Genomic DNA, 21,578 nt, shown 5'->3' with positions numbered 1-21,578 from the left:
CCTAAGGTTGAAGCCCCATGTTGTGGAAAAGCTGTGGGTTTTATAAGCCAAATCTAGGAGTGGCTACAAAAAGAATGGGAAATATATAGGAAGTTTTATACTTCTGATGCTCAATCCACTCCTGACTTTAGATTAAAAAAAAAAAAAACTGCAGCAAAATCTGCAACAACCCCCAAACACCCCTCCCCCCCTTTAACCTGTTGCTATGAAAATGCAGTCTAATCTGCAGGCAGCATGTTATATAGAGATACTAGATGAGCACACTGATATATAGTATTGTAAGAAAATATTCAGTATAACTTATTTGTCCATTTATTTCTCTTTTTTTCTGTTAGGCATAGTATTGAGTCCAATGGGCGGACCTAACAGTGATTGGCCGCCTCCCCTCTGTGACACTGCATGCAAAGATAGCTGTCAGTCACTGATAGGACCACCCCCTGGACTCAGTTATGTCAATCTGTTCCGCTCCTCCTGCTCTATAACATGCTGTCTGCGGATTACACAGCATTTTTAAGGTAATCTTCGATCTTTCAGGCACTTTGATAAATGTGAATTACTGTCTCATATCTAGTTGTCAGTCTCCAGTAATATGGTTAATGCCATTGTCTGATGTGCAGCGATGGAGTGTGCTGGTCAGTGTGGATATTGTTGCTACAGATGACCAGTTAGTCCAGATTGGAGTCTGTTACCCAACATTTCCTTCTCTAGAGGTGAATATGTAAATCAGTTTGGTATTCGATAACTCCTCTAGGTGAAGCCATTCAGTCTATTTGGATGACTGTGGGTTGTCACACTAAGTGAAGATATAGATATAGGATATAATAATTTAAAGGGACTCCTCACATCTCTTGGTATGTCAGTAATTGTATACCCCATAATGTAGCAATTTTAGGCCCTCTTTACTCATAGCTGAGTGTTTTACCATTCCTCTGTTATTCCTATAAAATGTATGAAAAAATTGACCAGTCTGGAGGTGTGTCCCTGTCCCTGCACAGTCTGGCATTGTCCAATCAGCACTGCCAGTATCCGTTTATGTAAGGACACACCCCTTTGACAAAAGGAAGGGTAATGCCTAGGTGAAAATGTATTCCTAAATGTCCAGGAGGTTTAATAGAGGAATATCAGAATGCAGTGTTCTTTTTTCCTGTTTGATGTACTCCCTTAAAGAGGACCTTTCACCACTTTTGGGCACATGCAGTGTTATATACTGCTGGAAAGCTGACAGTGCGCTGATTTCCCGATCTGTGCCTGCTGTAAAGAGCTTACGGTCCGGTACCGTAGTGCTCTATGGTCAGAAGGGCGTTTCTGACCATTAGCCAGAGACGTCCTTCGCCTCGCGGCGCCTATCGCGCTGTGCTGTGGAGCGGGGAGGAACGCCCCCCTCCCGCTCCTGATAATGCTCGTCTATGGACGAGTTGTGTGAGCAGAGGGAGGGGCGTTCCTCCCCGCTCCACAGCACAGCGCGATAGGCGCCACGAGGCAGAAGGACGTCTCTGGCTAATGGTCAGAAACGCCCTTCTGACCATAGAGCACTACGGTACCGGCACCGTAAGCTCTTTACAGCGGGCACAGATCGGGAAAGCCGACAGTGCGCTGAAATCAGCGCACTGTCAGCTTTCCAGCAGTATATAACACTGAAGGTGCCCAAAAGTGGTGAAAGGTCCTCTTTAAGTTATGTGGTGTTAGATAATGTCACTTAGATTATGGGCACGGCTGTATAACTTCCTGCACTTATTTTTCATCATCTTTATACTTGTGTGTATTATATAATTATAACTGTGACACCATGGTGTTAAGTGACTTGTGTGTCATGAAGTTATTGAGCTCGTTCTCATGTCTCGGATGAAACTGGACTTGTTCCAAAGGATTTGCGGGAATACGAGGAAGAACAGACTCATCCAGTGGTACTTGGTGTACTCGTCTATAGTCTCAATGCTTGGAGACAGTGCACATGTCCAGGCTTCTAACTATTCTCATAAGGCCTTGAGCCATAGTGTGATTATTAGCAGTAGATTCATAGTAGCATCGCCTGTCCATTAGAAGACCAGAACAACGGACAGGCAGACTGCTAAAATATAGCAGCTACATATGGTACCCGTCAGATCCCACTGACTTTAATGGGATCAATCCTTTTTTAGACTGAATGCTGTGGAGAGCAACGCCACGCTTGCAGGACTTTTTCGTCTGCTGATTTCATACGGACACATCAACGGAGTCCGACGCAAATGTGCATGTAGCCTGATCTAGCTGTCATGTTGCACCTGGTTTCTTTCCTATGTCAGTATCCAGTCTGCCTTTATACTTTACACCGGCATGTTCGGTAGTCACCACTTTAACATGTAGCCAGAATCCTGCTTCAATTCCGATATTTATGAAAAACCAGAAAAAGATCAGAAAGTGATTATTAAGACAGGCAATAGGTAGTGTACGACAGGCGTAGTACGGGTTGGCACCAGGCATTGCATTTCAGAAATGGATACCCTGCCCTAGGGAGCCTCAGGCCTGAACTGCAGAGAAAAGCATCTGGCACAGTTTTCCAGATCCGTAGAGCTTGTCACTGTGGATTTGTGAAGTAAGGCTTCCCTGTAAGTATTTCTGGGTTAGACGGCTATACATTTTCAGCCTGGTAATCCATCTCTTATATGTCCCTGTTGTTTAGGTCTGTGATTGTCTAAATAAAATCCCCAAGAAGTATAGCATTCACCCATATAGCGTATATATGTATACCGTAAGTGCAATACTTAATAAGCAGTATATACCAGATCTGCTTTATGGAAGACTTAGACTGACAATAGTGACAATACTTTTCCCTGCTTATACGTATAATATGTCATCATTTGTCCTGTTGTAGTATATAGCAGATTCCCTGTAGGTTAATAACCTCCATAATGCAAGGACTTAAAGCGATTGTCCAGTCGTAGATTCACTCTGCATACAAAGTCATGAGCTGAAATGCTATATTCAGTCTGACATCCTTTCCTCAGTAGGAGCCCAGCCGTAGTCATCCAGACCAGTGTTGTAGTGACTAAATATTAGCATTCCTCTGCTATGTAATACGTGGTAGTCTATGATATGTCCTAGAATTTACTGCCATCTGTACTTAAAGGCCCATAGCATAGATATACATAGCATACATATATACATAGCATACATAGATATACATAGCATAGATGGAGATGAGGTACATGCAGCCTGTGGCCAGTAAGTGTGCGGGTGACCATTGATATATAGCTTTCTGGAAAGATCCAGTGTAACCTGTCAATTATCTATGGAAATCTCTGCTGTTTGTTCAGAAGTCCAGGAGGTGATCCTACCAGGGACTGTGCATACAAGGATAGCTGATAGGACCGCCTCCTTGACAATCACTGATAGGGCGGTCTCCATGACAATCACTGAAAGGACCACTTTTTTCTCTCCTTTTAATAGTTTTTGTTTTTTTAATCCTGGACAACCCTTACAGGCTCAGCTCTGCTGCATGTGGTGACTGGGTCCAAATCCAATCAAGGGCAACATCTGCATGAAGTTTCTATGTTGTCCCTGTGTTTGTGTGGGTTTCCTCCGGGTACTCCTTTCCTTTCACAAACCAAAGCATACTCATAGGGAATTTAGATTGTGAGCCCTACTTGGGACAGTCAGTGATGACAATGTATAGCATTGCATAATATGTTAGTGCTATAAAAGTGTACAAAATAAATAATAATTCTACAGCAAAATAGATGAGCCTGATGAAGTGCAACATGCACGAAACGATCGTCGCTTCTGTCAGATCTTGTTTCATCTATATCTAATCCCGTATGTGAGTGACACAATGTATTTTCTTTTTTAACGGAATGAATTAAAATTTTGTCAAGTTTTAACTACTGGCTGGTTAGTGCCCTGCTTTTTTTCTATTTTGCTGTATATCGGTGGACTTTCTTCTATTACAAATACAGAGAGCACCCAGCCATGTATTCACTGGAGGATGTCTTTTATATTCAGTGTCACGCCCCATAATATGTGTGGGTCAAAAAGGCGCAGATTTACCGTTGAGATTTACCGTATATTTTCAACGAATATGTCCTGTTAAGAGTGGTGCCGCTGATTGTTTTTTCTATAAATAATAATTCTACCTTTTGTTTCCTTGACAGTTACAGGAAGGGACCTTTGCAGACATAAGGCTGGGTTCACAGCTACATTGCAGTCATCATTCTGAGAGTCTGTCACAGGAGCCACTGTGAACGGGCTGTCCGTTTTTATTTTACAGATAGAAAAGTATGGTATACTACGTTGGGGTTTTTTTTTTGTTTTTTTTTTTTTAACATTGATGTTTATGGAAATGGATGGCCATCTGTTTCTTTTGCATCAGTTAGGCTGGTCTTACATGACCGTAATGTAAGTCCGCAAATGGTCCACAATTGAGGGTTTTCAATTGCAGACCATTTGCGGACACATTATACTCAATACGGCCTCTTACACCACCGGATATTTTATCCATGGTGTGGCCGGGCCGCAACCGTGGTCCGCAATTTATAGAGCATGTCCGTAATGCCCGTGAATTGCTGCCTGCATGGACTCACCCATACAACTCTATGGGCGAGTGCAGCAGGACACGAACATCTGCGGAGTGTATGTTGGCGATCAGCAACATGCGGACCGTAGAATCATTACGGTCGTGTAAGACCAGCCTTAAATGACTGTGGAAAACGTGATCTGGATAGAGGCTCACATCTACGCTTGCTCTACGTCCGTGGATTCCTTTCCCCATTCCGCTTGACAGGAAAGGAATTTTCCACTCCATATTTTTCGGGCAGAAACCCAGATAACCCCATTCTAGTCTATGGGGTCCACAGGTAACCACTTTTTAAGCGGACTTGGTTTCTGTTTTTCGGGTCCCAAAGTAAACCTGAAAACAGAAACCCAAACGCTAGTGTGAACCTAACGTAAGTCTGACTTGTTTGTCTAGTGTTTTCAGTTTAAAACAGCAGGCATGTAATAGATCCCATTGTAGTCAGTGGAGTCTGTCGGGCACCCATGATGTCCTCTGTATTAGCGTTCATGTGTCCGTTGTTCTGGCTCTCCCACATACCGGAACCACAAGCAATACAGCGCAGCTGTGAACATACTGTAAGCACCAATATAGGAAACTTTGTGAAAAAAAGATTTTCCATACGTAATAACATGCCCTGTTTTTTGCAAGGTGCATTGTGTCTCAGTTTCAGAATGCCCACCAGTGAATATCATTTGATGCAGGATGTTACAGAAGACATTATCAGCAGAATATCCCTTTAACTACTAATATAAGTTGACCATGCCTTTAACAGTATTTTTCCTATAGAGACAGGGAAGAAATACATTGCTAGCCGTCGGTATCATTGATCTCCCTGTTCTATAAGTACAGTACAAGATATGTGTCTTTACAGAAGATGACGTCACCGGCCACCACAATGTAATGGTTGCTTTACAGGATTTGCTACAAGGCATCATATTATTTTTCATGGTGTCGGCCCAGATAAACCTTTTCTATAGTCGATCCTATGGTTGGCCTTTGTTGTCAGTGAATCATTAACAACTCAATGGCTTGTGGTTGAGATGGAGTTAAACCATTGTGTGTTTTTTCTTCTCCGGTGACAAGGGGAGGGGTACACCGGTGACTTCCCTCTTGTACAACACGTGATTTATACCTTGATCCATCATGCAGCTTGGCAGCTCTGCCATCAAGACCCAGGAGACAAAAGGCCATGGGGGTGGAAGGAAGGCCGGGCCCACTGACACAGACAAAATGCGCTCAGCTGCAGTCCATCACAGGCTTTATCTCCCCTCTGTGACCTTGAGCTTACAGATCCCGTCACATGTTGCTAGAAAGCTGGCTCCAGTGTACTAAGTGCATAGTTTCCATCTCAAGACATCTACTCTCTCCAGGTTTTCCTGGACTACTTCTTGAAGGTCTTGCAGGCACTAAAACCTAGAATTACGCAGAGCGTTCATTCTGGCCTACACTTATATTTGGGGAGGATTTTATATTTTAGGAGGCAGTGGGTTTTCTCAAGATGATTGTTAACCTTGACCAACATTGAAGACTTTCGCTCCTGAATTAGAAATCTTCGGGCTGTAAGCTCAGATCCCAAACTAGTGAAGTCAAAAACCATGTTCAGCAGCTCTGGTTACTGGTCGTATGCTTTCATGTGGTTGTGGTAGGGTTCCCCTGTGCCCTTCTCCTCCTACATGGGCCGACATGCTTTGGTTTAGTGGGCCTGCATGGGGGATATGGTATCAGTTTTCACCAATCTTAAAGAGATTTCACATTTTGGCTCTGTGTAGCAGCAATGGCCTTACTGCCTAATATATCCCACTCCTTAATACGTGTCAGCGTCACAAGAGAATCAACATCATTTCCTGCCCCATCAGGGGTCTTAATATTTTGGATATTGGTGTACGCTGCAATATTACTAAAGCGGGAAGGTTATTATCAGGTACAAGGCAGGGAGCAGTCAGCCAGGGACATAATATATGTGTGAAGTTCTGTGACCACCCAAAATTGCATCAAAAAGTGGTCTTCTAGAGGGGTGGTCTCCTCAGAGAAGATGCTTGGTATGGAAAACTGAAAATCCATTACAGAAAATGTGATCTTCGCATGTGTATGTGTGTGTGAGCGTTAACCTTAACTTCAGGTATTGGTTAAAGTGACTCTCTATTGGTTCTTGTTGTCTTCTGTGATGATATATCACACTATAGAAGTTCAGATTATTCCTGCTACATCTGTATGTGTTATTACTAGAGATGAGCGAACACTAAAATGTTCGAGGTTCGAAATTCGATTCGAACAGCCGCTCACTGTTCGAGTGTTCGAATGGGTTTCGAACCCCATTATAGTCTATGGGGAACATAAACTCGTTAAGGGGGAAACCCAAATTCGTGTCTGGAGGGTCACCAAGTCCACTATGACACCCCAGGAAATGATACCAACACCCTGGAATGACACTGGGACAGCAGGGGAAGCATGTCTGGGGGCATAAAAGTCACTTTATTTCATGGAAATCCCTGTCAGTTTGCGATTTTCGCAAGCTAACTTTTCCCCATAGAAATGCATTGGCCAGTGCTGATTGGCCAGAGTACGGAACTCGACCAATCAGCGCTGGCTCTGCTGGAGGAGGCGGAGTCTAAGATAGCTCCACACCAGTCTCCATTCAGGTCCGACCTTAGACTCCGCCTCCTCCGGCAGAGCCAGCGCTGATTGGCCGAAGGCTGGCCAATGCATTCCTATGCGAATGCAGACTTAGCAGTGCTGAGTCAGTTTTGCTCAACTACACATCTGATGCACACTCGGCACTGCTACATCAGATGTAGCAATCTGATGTAGCAGAGCCGAGGGTGCACTAGAACCCCTGTGCAAACTCAGTTCACGCTAATAGAATGCATTGGCCAGCGCTGATTGGCCAATGCATTCTATTAGCCCGATGAAGTAGAGCTGAATGTGTGTGCTAAGCACACTCATTCAGCACTGCTTCATCACGCCAATACAATGCATTAGCCAGTGCTGATTGGCCAGAGTACGGAATTCGGCCAATCAGCGCTGGCCAATGCATTCTATTAGCCCGATGAAGTAGAGCTGAATGTGTGTGCTAAGCACACACATTCAGCACTGCTTCATCACGCCAATACAATGCATTAGCCAGTGCTGATTGGCCAGAGTACGGAATTCGGCCAATCAGCGCTGGCTCTGCTGGAGGAGGCGGAGTCTAAGATCGCTCCACACCAGTCTCCATTCAGGTCCGACATTAGACTCCGCCTCCTCCAGCAGAGCCAGCGCTGATTGGCCGAATTCCGTACTCTGGCCAATCAGCACTGGCTAATGCATTGTATTGGCGTGATGAAGCAGTGCTGAATGTGTGTGCTTAGCACACACATTCAGCTCTACTTCATCGGGCTAATAGAATGCATTGGCCAATCAGCGCTGGCCAATGCATTCTATTAGCGTGAACTGAGTTTGCACAGGGGTTCTAGTGCACCCTCGGCTCTGCTACATCAGATTGCTACATCTGATGTAGCAGTGCCGAGTGTGCATCAGATGTGTAGTTGAGCAAAACTGACTCAGCACTGCTAAGTCTGCATTCGCATAGGAATGCATTGGCCAGCCTTCGGCCAATCAGCGCTGGCTCTGCCGGAGGAGGCGGAGTCTAAGGTCGGACCTGAATGGAGACTGGTGTGGAGCGATCTTAGACTCCGCCTCCTCCAGCAGAGCCAGCGCTGATTGGTCGAGTTCCGTACTCTGGCCAATCAGCGCTGGCCAATGCATTCTATTAGCCCGATGAAGTAGAGCTGAATGTGTGTGCTTAGCACACACATTCAGCTCTACTTCATCAGGCTAATAGAATACATTGGCCAATCAGCGCTGGCCAATGCATTCTATTAGCTTGATGAAGCAGAGTGTGCACAAGGGTTCAAGCGCACCCTCGGCTCTGATGTAGCAGAGCTGAGGGTGCACAAGGGTTCAAGTGCACCCTCGGCTCTCCTACATCAGAGCCGAGGGTGCGCTTGAACCCTTGTGCAGCCTCGACTCTGCTACATCAGAGCCGAGGGTGCGCTTGAACCCTTGTGCACACTCTGCTTCATCAAGCTAATAGAATGCATTGGCCAGCACTGATTGGCCAGAGTACGGAATTCGGCCAATCAGCGCTGGCCAATGCATCCCTATGGGAAAAAGTTTATCTCACAAAAATCACAATTACACACCCGATAGAGCCCCAAAAAGTTATTTTTAATAACATTCCCCCCTAAATAAAGGTTATCCCTAGCTATCCCTGCCTGTACAGCTATCCCTGTCTCATAGTCACAAAGTTCACATTCTCATATGACCCGGATTTGAAATCCACTATTCGTCTAAAATGGAGGTCACCTGATTTCGGCAGCCAATGACTTTTTCCAATTTTTTTCAATGCCCCCGGTGTCGTAGTTCCTGTCCCACCTCCCCTGCGCTGTTATTGGTGCAAAAAAGGCGCCAGGGAAGGTGGGAGGGGAATCGAATTTTGGCGCACTTTACCACGTGGTGTTCGATTCGAACATGGCGAACACCCTGATATCCGATCGAACATGTGTTCGATAGAACACTGTTCGCTCATCTCTAGTTATTACAAATGTACACTCTGTTGAGAATAGATCAGTATGTGATCGATACGGGTCCAACACCTGGACCTCACATAGATTCATCTGGATAGTTGCTGGCGACTGTATAGTGGTGCTCCAGAAACTGCAGCAACGCTCCCATTATCTGAATAGGAGAGGTGCTGCCCGTTCACTAGCAGTCTGTGGCACCTGGATGCTGCTGCAACAGCTGATCTGTGTGGTGATCGGATTTTGGACACCCCACAGATTGTATACTGATGACCCAGCCTGTGGATAGGTATCAGCATCACTTGTAGCATGCTCCATCCTGCATGTGTACAAGCCATTGGAGTGAGTATAAAATCCCAAAAAATTCTTCAGTATACTGTATTACAAATCACTGTGAGGCCACTTTATATGGACACTATACTATACTAATGATGTTCTTCTGTAGGACTCCTCTCTATTTCGGTGGGGAATAGGTCGGGTCTGAATCTATCAATCCTAGGTTTGTTACATTACATTTTGGGTTTGACTGATGGTGGTTAGTGCGTCTGGCAGAAGAGGTGAAGGGTTCTCTAAAGGATGTGAACCCTGTCCATGAAGGGTTAAAGGTGGTAGGATTAATTTTGGTCTTTCAGCTGTAGGGTTCCAGTGAACTGAAGTGACCTTTATCTGTCTCTGTCCCTGTCCTATAGACCAAACAGGCAGCCGACTCAGGCAGAGACCCTCAGGCCTTTCTTCAGCTTGTCACACCTAATATTAATGTCTTCTTCCTGACCCCATTCCCTTCCCATAATGCCTTAATGTTTTTCACTTGGAATTCTTCCCAAAATAAATCTTACTTCATTATTATTAAGGGACCCCAGCACATTGGTCCCACACCGGCACACCATGCTTTATGTAGTAACATTACCCCTCTCCAATGTCTGTGCGCAGGCTGATATGGCAATATTAAAGCCTTGGTTTTCAACTATCTCATATCTATCTATCTATCTATCTATCTATCTATCTATCTATCTATCTATCTATCTATCTCCTATCTATCTATCTATCTATCTATCTCATATCTATCTGTCCGTCTGTCTGTCTAGCTATCTCCTATCTATCCTATCTATCTATCTATCTATCTATCTATTTCCTATCTATCTATCTATCTATCTATCTATCTATCTATCTATCTATCTCCTATCTATCTATCTATCTATCTATCTCATATCTATCTATCTGTCTCATATCTATCTATCTGTTTATCTATCTATCTATCTATCTATCTATCTATCTAGCTGTCTGTCTATCTATCTCATATCTATCTATCTATCCCCTATCTATCTATCTATCTATCTATCTATCTATCTATCTGTCTATCTATTTAAATTAAGCTGCTCCCTGCCCCAGTGACTAGTTACGATAAACTTCCATTTGCCAGTCTAAGTGTAAGTTCACACGTTGTTAGTAGAGATGAGCGAACACTGTTCGGATCAGCCGATCCGAACAGCACGCACCCATAGAAATGAATGGAAGCACCTGTGACGCCGGCCGGCCGCCGGCAAAGTCATCGTCACAGGTGCTTCCATTCATTTCTATGGGTGTGTGCTGTTCGGATCGGCTGATCCGAACAGTGTTCGCTCATCTCTAGTTGTTAGTTGTCATATGGTGAATTTGGTTAGGAAAAAATCCGCTTCAGTAATTAGGAAATGGTTTTTTGAAGCATTTTTTTACATGAGGCGTTTTTTGGAGAGTTTTTTGAGGCGTTTTTAGTTTTTGTTTTTTCCTCCCAGCACGGTGTATGGACCTTGAAAAAAACGCTAGCGGTTTTTGAAGCGGTTTTTGGCATATACTAGATAGATAGATAGATTGATTGATAGATAGATAGATAGATAATGAGAAATTGATAATGATAGATAGATAGATAATGATAGATAGATAATGATAGATAGATAATGATAGATTGATAATGATGATAGATAGATAGACAGACAGACAGACAGACAGACAGACAGACAGACAGACAGATAGATAGATAGATAGATAGATAGATGGATAGATAATGATAGATTGATAATGATAGATAGATAGATAGATAGATAGATAGATAGATAGATAGATAGATAGGAGATAGATAGATAGATACCATACCCCATCTTTATGTAGCCATAAAGATGGGGCATGTTTCATTAGGCCACACGGCTCCAAGTATCGGACCACACGGGGCTGTTGTTAGTTTTTCTTTGGCAAAACTGAGAAGTTCTTTCTGCACCTTTAGCAATGAAGGTAAACTAGTGAATGAAGTCTGTGAACCTGTGTTAGGTGACTGCAGCGCTGACTGTAAACTAGAACTGACCTTTCTGCTTTACAAATAAAAGTATTGACGTGTGTATTCGCCGCAGCGCTCTATTTACAGGGCCATCAGCCAGAAATGCATTTTCCATATATGTTTTTATGTCTTTGCTACCCTTTTCATGATGTTTAAAATTGATGTTATTACCTAAAGTCCAAGGTTCAGAACATAAAAACACAGCGGTCGTACCGTTCAAGTATTGTTGTCTTGTGTCAGGTCACAAGTACCACAATGTTACACGTGTTTTGTTCATTTCTGCTATGTGACGGGTAAATAACTTTTCTTCCCTTTCTTACGTACAGCTAACTGCGTCTTCTTTTGCTTTGGTTGTCCCTGTGCCTTAGTGTAATTTTTAGCTTGGTCCATTCACCGCTTTACTTTGACATTCCAATTCATTCAAACGAGTAGAGTCAACTTTGAGAAATTTTTGCAATATATTTGCAGCATTTGTATATATTGCATTTTGTATATACTCTATTGCCGATCCATAATAAAGTTGCCAATGATGTACATATGGCCTGTGGTTTATCTCCGTCCAAAGCCACTGGAAACAATTGTGGCATAAGAACCGAGGTCTTTCCAACTAAAAGCACTTCTCCTAGGAGAGCATATGACCATAATCTGGGGGAAGGATGGACGCACTTAAAATCATATTACAAATGTCCTAGTTAGGACTTAAAGGGATTTTCCAGCTGCTAATGTATCACTGGTATGTGATGTGTGGGGGTCCGACATCCGGAGCTGCAGTATCAGCTCCCAGCTACTATGCAGGAACCAGAGCTATCTGCTGCCACTTCTATGCAGTGTACGCTACGGGTTTTGCAAGTGGTCCATCACCCCCCCCCCCCCCCAGTGATCACATATTTATGGCGTCTTCAAAGGATAGACCATAAATAAAAGGGCACAATTTGACACTGATTTTGTGGCAGTGAGTAAAAGACAAGGTAGAAAGTGGAGAGGGAATTGAAGTGGAAATCCGTCACAAACTCCTGTTCATTTTCCATCATGTGAACCATGCACATGTAGATGGCCTGTGATTTGCCGGCACATGGATGACATCCATATGCTGCTTGTGTCTCCACAGCCCCATTTCCTGCTGTCTGTGAACCCAGACAGGAATGGGACCTTTTCTGAATTTTACCCCAGGCTTATACCCCATACATAGGCCCGTGAAAATATACAGCTGTGTGTAGGGTCATAGAGATGAATGAGAAACAGAGCTTGCACACTGACAATATACACGGTAGGGTACAAGAGACTTTACACATGCACCAATTTACAGAATTTGCGTGCTAATTTTTGCCCTGAATATTGGATTTCACCAGTCACACATGTAGGATTTCACATGTTTTGCAAAGCTAACTAGTGTCTGTCACAATGTATGCAAAGATGCGCGCCTTCATGTCACCCGCTTGTCTGCTGAAACAAACAAGATAGGATTTGTTTGGCATCTTTAGATCTAGGGCCGATGTCCAGGTGCCCATTTTAACTGCAGGCATCAGTTATCTGCCCCACAAAGGGTATTCTAACCCCCACAATCGCATCCTATCTCCATGAACATGCATGTCCCGCTCAACCAAATGTGCATGTCCATGTGTATTGTGGCGAGATGTTTTGGTGCTGTCTGACTTTGGGGAGGGGGGACTAGATAATGAAAAGAATGAAACATGGACAATTCATTATTTCCACCCTTCTACCATTTTTCTCCAGTCCCAAGAGAGCAGATGTCTCCGGGTGTCTGGCATCCCCCATATATTACATTGTGTAACGTTCACTGACTATAGTGTCTTCTTCATTCATCTCAATTATGTCATACAACCACATATTACTGGATGTAACCATGGGGGGAGTATAGAGGTTGTGGTTGCAGCTGGGTCTTGGAGCCTTTGGGGCCCAACTTGTTCCTTTGCACAATCTGAGAATATCGGCACTATATATCTCGTATGATATTAGATTATTAATAATCTGAGTATCCTTGAGAACATCTAATAAAGACAGACTCTGTATATCTATTAGGCCAGATTCATATGAGCATTTGCCGTTTTTTTGTTTGTTTTTTTTTTATTACACGTGGTTCCTCTGTATGTCCATGGAGGAAACAGTCTTGGAGAAATCTACAAGCCCTTATCATCCACCACACAGACTGGAATTGCTCATTTTCATCATGTACATATTGTTGCATTTACCAAACGGACTCAATAGGACACATTTTTTAAAGTGGTTGTTGAGCCTCAAATCGAATTTTCATACTGATGACATATCCCCAGGACCCCGCACAGATTATTCTATAGCAGCCTTCATCTGGTGTCCTCATATCAATAGTGGACTGGTCGGCGTGTACAGGCTCCCCCCATACAAGTAATAGGAACAGAGCTGTAATTCACCGGAACCACCACTATACAGTGGAAGAGACTGCTCCTATTAAGATAAGATAATCCTTTAATAGTCCCAAATTGGGGAAATTTCAGCATGTTACAGCAGCATAGTAATACAGGTACAGGATAATACACAGTAATATATTAATAGACGTGGACACACATAAGCTGAGAAGAGAAGATATACTAGGAGTCCATAGCAGCTAAGGAGGAGGAGAAAGAGGAAGACTTCATGGTCATCATCATAATTAGTTCTCTGTGCGGAGTGATCTTCGCTTGGTCTGATGTAGATTATACAACCTGGTCGCGGTTGGAAGGAAGGACCTGCGATAGCGCTCCTTCTCACACTTGGGGTGAAGCGGACGGTCACATACAGTGCTGCCAAGTCCCATCAAGGTCTCATACATGGGGTGGGATTTGTTCTCCCGCATGGAGCTCACCACGGACAGTATCCTTCTGTCACCCACCACCTGTACTGGGTCCAAGGGGCTCCCCAGGACAGAGCTGGCCCTCCTGATCAGCCTGTCAAGTCTATTTCTGTCCCTGGTTGATATACTGCTCCCCCAGCAGGCCACACTGAAAAAGATGGCTGAGGCAACCACAGAGTTGAAGAAGGCCCTAAGAAGTGTCCCCTGGACTCCGAAGGCCCTCAGCCTCCTGAGCAGGTAGAGTCTGCTGTGGCCCTTTCTGTGCAGCGCCTCTAGGTGATCAGCCCAGTCTAGTTTATTGTTGAGGATCACGCCCAGGTACTTATAGGTCCTGACTATCTCAATACATGTTCCTTGGATCTCCACTGGGGTCGGAGCACCTCTCCGTTTACTAAAGTCCACCACCATCTCCTTGGTCTTCCCAGCATTAATCCTGAGCTGGTTCTGCTGGCACCATTCAACAAAATCCCGGTTTAAGTCTCTGTATTCCCTATCGTCCCTCTGTATTCCCTATTACTTGCACACTCCACCCGTCCACTAGCAGCTTCTGATACCTGGAGTTAGATACCTGATACCTGAGCTAGAACAGGTACAGATTGCTGGAGGTCCACCAGATCACATACTGATAACCTACCTTGTGGATAGTAGGAAAATTCAGTTTGAGGATAGCCAACCCTTTAATATTCTACACCAGTTTTGTGGAGCAAAAAAAGTTGGTAACTGCAAGTTTGCAACTTTTTAAACACCACTTGGGTCAAACATTGGTTCATATGGTGCAGTGAGTGGTATGACCGGAGATACCAGACACGTCAAATTTCTGATAATTTAGGCTCCTTTCAAATCACATCAGGCCGGATTCACATCTGCATTCAGTATTCCATTAGTGGAGTCCACTTGGGGACACCCACCTTCCTTTACGGAATACGGAACGCATTAAAAAGCGATTAGCAGCCTTGGATCTTGTTCCGGGAATCATCTGACTTTTCTGCTTCTTTTGCTTGAGTGTGGTGTGGCCTTCTATATTCTCTTTCTCCCGTTGTCCTCTTCTCTCCCTTCCCTGTGTGTTTCCCGACATTTGTCCTGACTATTTCCTTTTCTTTTCTTTTTTTTTTTCTTTTTTTTTCTCTCTTTCCGTTTTCTTCGTATTTCTGTCTTGTTTTTGTTCCCTCCCCTTCTTTTTCTTTTGTATTATGTTGAGCAGGTACTGCACTAATTTAGCGGTTTAGGGTTTCCTCCTGAGCCGCCCCTTTTTCCTTGTCCATTTTGATTAGTGACGTTGCTCCGTTTGTTCCTTTTTGTTTATATGTTTTAATTTTGAAAAATCTCTAATAAAACCCGTTTACGCATAAAAAGCGATTAGCAGAGAACCCACACGGACCCCATAGAGCATAGACTATAATAGGGTCCGTGGGTTTTCCGTTCAACTTCTGCACGAAGTATACAAGAAGTACTTTTCTCTCAACATGATGCAGGATACAGAATAAACATGGGATTTATCAGACCTATATGATATAGAAAAATTGGTTTATAAATAGTGGGGTCCATCATGGAAGCCAAGGCTGTATGGCCAAAATTGTGATGGCAGGCCTTGTTCTAGGAACTAGGATTTGTTCCTGTTAGACACGTTACACATCTTATATGGCTTATTACCTCAGTGATACTCACAATTTTATTTTTACTTCCCAGTGACCTGCCTGACAATCCTACAGTGAGATGGGATGAACGTCTCGTCTCTTCTCTTGTATTAAACCACATTCAAGAGAAGGACATTGATCTGGTGAGTGTGTTCTGTCTCTCCTATTTGTATAGCACCAACATATTCCACAGCGCCTTGTCACTCACTGTCCCATATAGGGCTCACAATCTAAGTTCCCTACCAATATGTCTTTGGAGTGTGGGAAGAAACCCCATTCTTACCACGAAATCTACTTTATTTTACTATTATGGCCATTTACAGATTTTATTAGTAATCTAAAGTGATGGATAAAATGAAAAAAATATACCGCAAATGTGATCTTTAGAAATCTGATCCTAAAGAGGTTGTCTCTTAGGCCCCATTTACTCTGCTATATTTTTTTATCCATGTGCTAGCACGAGGAACGAGTTCAGCGGCAGGCCAGTTTGACAGCTCTCGAAACGCCAGAGCAGGCGGATCATCGACGGTAGCAATTTGCTGAATATAGGCTGATCATCAACACCAACAACGTGCAGACTTAGTCGCAGTCAGAGGCTGGTAATAACATATAGCATACACACCCATTAATTAAATGGCCCCTTTCACAGGGCTGTATATTTTTACAGATCCATGTGGGGCCATTGGTCCTATTGATGTGTGTTTTGGTAGCTTGGTCTATCTGTTTTATTGATAGGGTCCTTGGCAAAGAGGGACTGTATAGGGATGCCGTCCATCGCAGTCCGTTCTGTTTTTGAACCAGGGGTGGATTTAGCAGAAGGGAGCTGAATAAGACCGTCTCTATATTTCCCAATCCTTTAGCTGTCAGTCTCAGCACCGCTTTTACATATGGCGTTGGCCTTAGGGGGATCACCAACAATAAACCAGGGTGTCTTTCTTAGCTGCAATCTGTGAAGGAACTTGGTAGCGTTCACATTCTCTACAGCGCCCCCACAAGGTAAATAAAACATTACACTGTCCATACTGAAATCAATAGATAAGGGAGGGTGAGGAAAGGGCGACCCCCTCTATTAACCCCTTATTGGATTGTTCAAAAATGGATTTTTTCCTTCCCCCAGAATATAAGAGCACAAATCACATACAGGCCACAGTCAGTTATCCTTGTGACTAGGCTGACACCTGGGTACCGTCTTTTATCCTCTGACCAACAGGTTATAACATACAAATCCGTAGTGGTGAAAATCTGCTGCATGTGAATGGCCATTTAAAAAGATTGGGCAAGTAATGCAGGATCAGCCCAAGGTTAGACTTCTGGAGTGACCTCGCTGCGGACTTCAGTAATACATCAGGTTTAACATTCTTATAGTTATTTTTTTTTGTAAGAACATTATAAAGATTGTTAGCAGTAAAGGTTACGTTCCAGCAATACCATAAGCCTGGCCCACAGAGCTTAAAGGGATAGTCCAGCAACAATTTAGCCCCCATTTCCTTCCCAACTGCTTGATTTTGGCTGTGTCAGTCATTCCTATAGAGTCAATGGTGGTCGGGTTTACAGAAACAGTGTAACTTTCTGTGCTACAGTATTTCCATAACTCCTATAGAAGGTAATAGGAGTGATGGATCCCATGTAGTTCACTGTTGTACACTGTTTCCGTAATTTTGATAACCTTGTATGGGAGTTACGAAAAGCATAGCTCAGACAGTTACATGATTCTGTAATGCCCATCCAACATTGTCATCGAGAGCCAGGCAACGTAGTCAGGAAGGAGGGCTCCTTTAATAGATAGGCATCCATTAGACATTTATGGCATACCCCTATTAAACACCTGATCCTTTTGTTTTCCCTAATAATATGCCACTAATAGAGGAGCCAAACAAAAGCATATTGAAAACATATATATGCAAGCCGAACAAAGCCTTCATATGGCAAATATGGAAGGCGTATGGGTGCTATTTATAAGTGGAGCGCAATCCCCCTTTTATTAGGTTGCGTCCTAAGCATGGATGCATGACTGTACAATGATAAGTAACACTGAGCTTTGTTGAAGGAAATAGTATCATTGTAAGTCTATGATGTTCTGTAGTCCTCCCCCAACCCGGAGAGCAAGTATGGAAAGCAAATCTCCCAGTTTGTGTAGATCATGAGCCCTCTAGTGGTAGAAGTGAGGTAAGTCGAAAAGCCAGATCAAATTTGTTTTAATTAGTTAATGGTATTAAACTGGTATTTTAATGTTATTATACAAGGACTCTAGGCTCCGTGGCCCTATTTAGGTCAAAAACCAAAATAGCAAATAGTCCGTCCATAGTGAGTTTGCATTTGTATCCTAGAAATCTTGGAGTGCCCCTTCCTGGCTTATGGTGCACATATTATAAAAAGCTGGAACAATTAACTAATTTCAGTCATCTGATAACACAGCTAGAAGTGGCTCAGGCTCGACTGCAGCACTAAGAGGGTTAATAGACAGGATTAGGGTATATCTTGTGTATATGGCCATTCCATAGGAGCAGTGGTAGTGCATAGTAATAGTATGTCCAGGTGTGATCCCTACCTAAGGCGTAGCTGTAGGAACCCCACTCATTGTGCTGCCCTTTGTTCTCTTACATGGCAAGGATCCGGATGGAGCGTTCTTACTATAGCCTGCTGTATTTCTGCCCTTTGCTGACATGTTTTTATTCCTTTCTGTGATGTATTTTTAGGTGATCACATTTGATGAGAGAGGTGTAAGCGGCCATTCCAACCATATCTCCTTGTACCGGGCAATAAGGTAGTGAGCCTCACTTATCATTCATTTACTGCCATACACAAGTTCATTGCATAATACTTATCTGTGCAAAAGTCATAAAAATGGTTAATGGGTCTCAGTCAGAACATTTATTTTCCACATTAATATTATGGTGTATGGATTTGTCCCAGGCCCCCTCTCTTAACCTTCTGGTTTGTGTGTAGCTCCATAGTAAAGACATAAATGGATCTATGGATCTATCCTCTCTCCTGACTGGGCTGATATAGATAATACTCATATTCTTTACAATGTAAGGGAGCCTGCATACGGAGTTACGGTCCGCTCATTCTGAATGTGAAACTCATTCAGAATGAGCGCGTAAAGAACAGATCCCATTGATTTCTATGAGTGCCGGCATACGCGGGTATCACATTGAAAGCAATAGGGAAAAAAGCCTCCCATTGACTTCAATGGATAGCGCACATATGCCGGCACCCATAGAAATCAATGGGATCTGGTTTTTACGCGCTCATTCTGAATGAGTTTTACGTTCAGAATGAGCGGAGCGTAACTCTGTGTGCAGACTCCCTAACAGTCCTGGAGCATATTTTAATAGAAATCATTCCAGTATTGCTGATTCCTATGAGGGATTTTCATAAAACTCCTTATTGTGCCATTTCTCTGTTATCGCTCTATATTATAAAAATGAATTCTTGTCTGTCTGTCCGTGTGTGTGTCTGTCTGTTCTCTAATGCAAACCAAATGACTGGACCAATCTTCACCAAATTTGGTACAGAGATACTTCAGGTATCCGGGAAGGTTTATGACGAGACTCCAACTTGCTCGGACGTACCGTTGCTGAGATACAGCATTCCAAACACAATGCCCCCCCTCCTTAGCCAATACAAACCTGCAAGTCTTTCACTCATATTCCAACTGCAATACACCCGGTCACTCCACATGCACAATACAACACTGATATCCAAACTGAGATACACGCATCAGAGGATTAGATACACAGATCAGCACACAGTATCACACGCCAGAGGATTAGATACACGGGTCTGCACACAGTCCCACACACCAGAGGATTAAATACGCGCTTCTGCACACAGTTCCACACACTGAAGGATTAGATACGTGCGTCTGCACATGGTTCCACATGCCGAAGGATTAGATGCACGTGTCTGCACACAGTACCACACACCGGGGGATTGGATACATGCGTCTGCACACAGCACCACATGCCAAAGGATTGGATACACGCATCTGCACACAGTTCCACACACTAGAGCATAAGATATGCACGTCTGCACACAGTACCACATTCCGTAGGATTAGATACGCGTGTCTACACACAGTTCCACACTCCAGAGGATTAGATACGCGCGTCTGCACACAGTTGTACACGCCATAGGACTAGTAGATACACGCGTTTGCACACAGTACCTCATGCCGTAGGATTAGATACACGTGTCTACACACAGTTCCACACGCCGTAGGGTTAGATACGCGCCTCTTCTCACAATACCACACAGGGGAGGATTAGATACGTGTCTGCACACAGTACCACACTTTGGAGGATTAGATACATACCTCTGCACACAGTACCACAAACCAGAGAATTAGATATGCGTCTCAGCACACAGTACCACACGGGGGAGGATTAGATACGCGCATCTGCACACAGTACCACACACCAGAGGATTAGATATGCGCATCTGCACACAGTTCCATACACTGAAGGATTAGTTACACGAGTCTGCACACAGTACCACACACTGGGGGATTGGATACATGCGTCTGCACACAGTACCACATGCCAGAGAATTAGATATGCGTCTCAGCACACAGTACCACACGGGGGAGGATTAGATACGCGCATCTGCACACAGTACCACACGCCAGAGGATTAGATACATGCGTCTTCACACAATACCACACACTGGAGGATTAGATGCACACCACTGCACACAATACCACACGGGGAGGATTAGATATGTGCCTCTGCACACAGTACCACATGCCAGAGTATTAGATACGCCTCTCAGCACACAGTACCAAATGGGGGAGGATTAGATATGCGCGTCTGCACACAGTACCACACGGGGGAGGATTAGATACGCGCATCTGCACACAGTACCACACGCCAGAGGATTAGATACATGCGTCTTCACACAATACCACACACCGGAGGTTTAGATACACACCACTGCACACAATACCACACGGGGAGGATTAGATATGTGCCTCTGCACACAGTACCACATGCCAGAGTATTAGATACGCCTCTCCACACAATAACACATGCCGGAGGATTAGATATGCGCCACTGCACACAATACCACATAGGTGAGGATTAGATACATGCCTCTGCACACAATACCACATGCCAGAGAATTACAAACGCATCTCAGCACACAGTACCAAACGGGGGAGGATTATATACGCGCATCTGCACATAGTACCACATGCCGTAAGATTAGATACGCACGTCTGCACACAGTTTCACTTGCCAGAGGATTAGATACGAGCCTCTTCACACAATACCACACCAACAAGCATTAGATACTTGCGTCTAAACACAGTACTACATGGGGAAGGATTAGATACAGCTTTACTCCAGGTATCCATAACAACTGATCACAGGTTTTTCACTGATATCCAAAATGAGATACACATAATCACATGACGCTTATGGACGTACACACACAGCACATACAAAATACACCAGTGCAAAACTGGACAATTCTTATGAGGCCACTACACAAACATAAAATGTAATATACCCGTGCGAAGCCGGGTCCTCCTGCTAGTTCCTTATAAAAACTGATAATAAATTGACAGATAAGTTATCTTTTGGGGTGTTCACTGACATTATCAGACTGTGTAGGCAGCACTTTTGGCAAGAGAATGTTATTTCTACATTACCAGGAGGAATCACAGAGGGATGGCACAGCAGACATGAACTTACACCACCTGGACCTCCCCAAAATTATA

General features: G+C 43.8%; 1 protein-coding gene across 1 annotated transcript in view; it reads left to right on the top strand.

Moving 5' to 3' along the window:
* The window catches only part of PIGL (phosphatidylinositol glycan anchor biosynthesis class L), a 77,457-nt gene that overhangs the window by 40,818 nt on the left and 15,061 nt on the right, over nucleotides 1–21,578 (top strand). Inside the window, exons 3-4 of the mRNA XM_075263792.1 lie at nucleotides 15,909–15,999; nucleotides 18,553–18,620. Of these exons, the coding sequence (XP_075119893.1) occupies nucleotides 15,909–15,999; nucleotides 18,553–18,620 (159 nt within the window). The remainder of the gene's footprint in view (nucleotides 1–15,908; nucleotides 16,000–18,552; nucleotides 18,621–21,578) is intronic.

The sequence above is a fragment of the Leptodactylus fuscus genome, chromosome 2, assembly GCF_031893055.1.
Source record: "Leptodactylus fuscus isolate aLepFus1 chromosome 2, aLepFus1.hap2, whole genome shotgun sequence".
NCBI lineage: Eukaryota > Metazoa > Chordata > Amphibia > Anura > Leptodactylidae > Leptodactylus > Leptodactylus fuscus.
The sequence above is the reverse complement of the archived record's forward strand: the minus strand, read 5'-3'. Positions and strand labels throughout refer to the sequence as shown.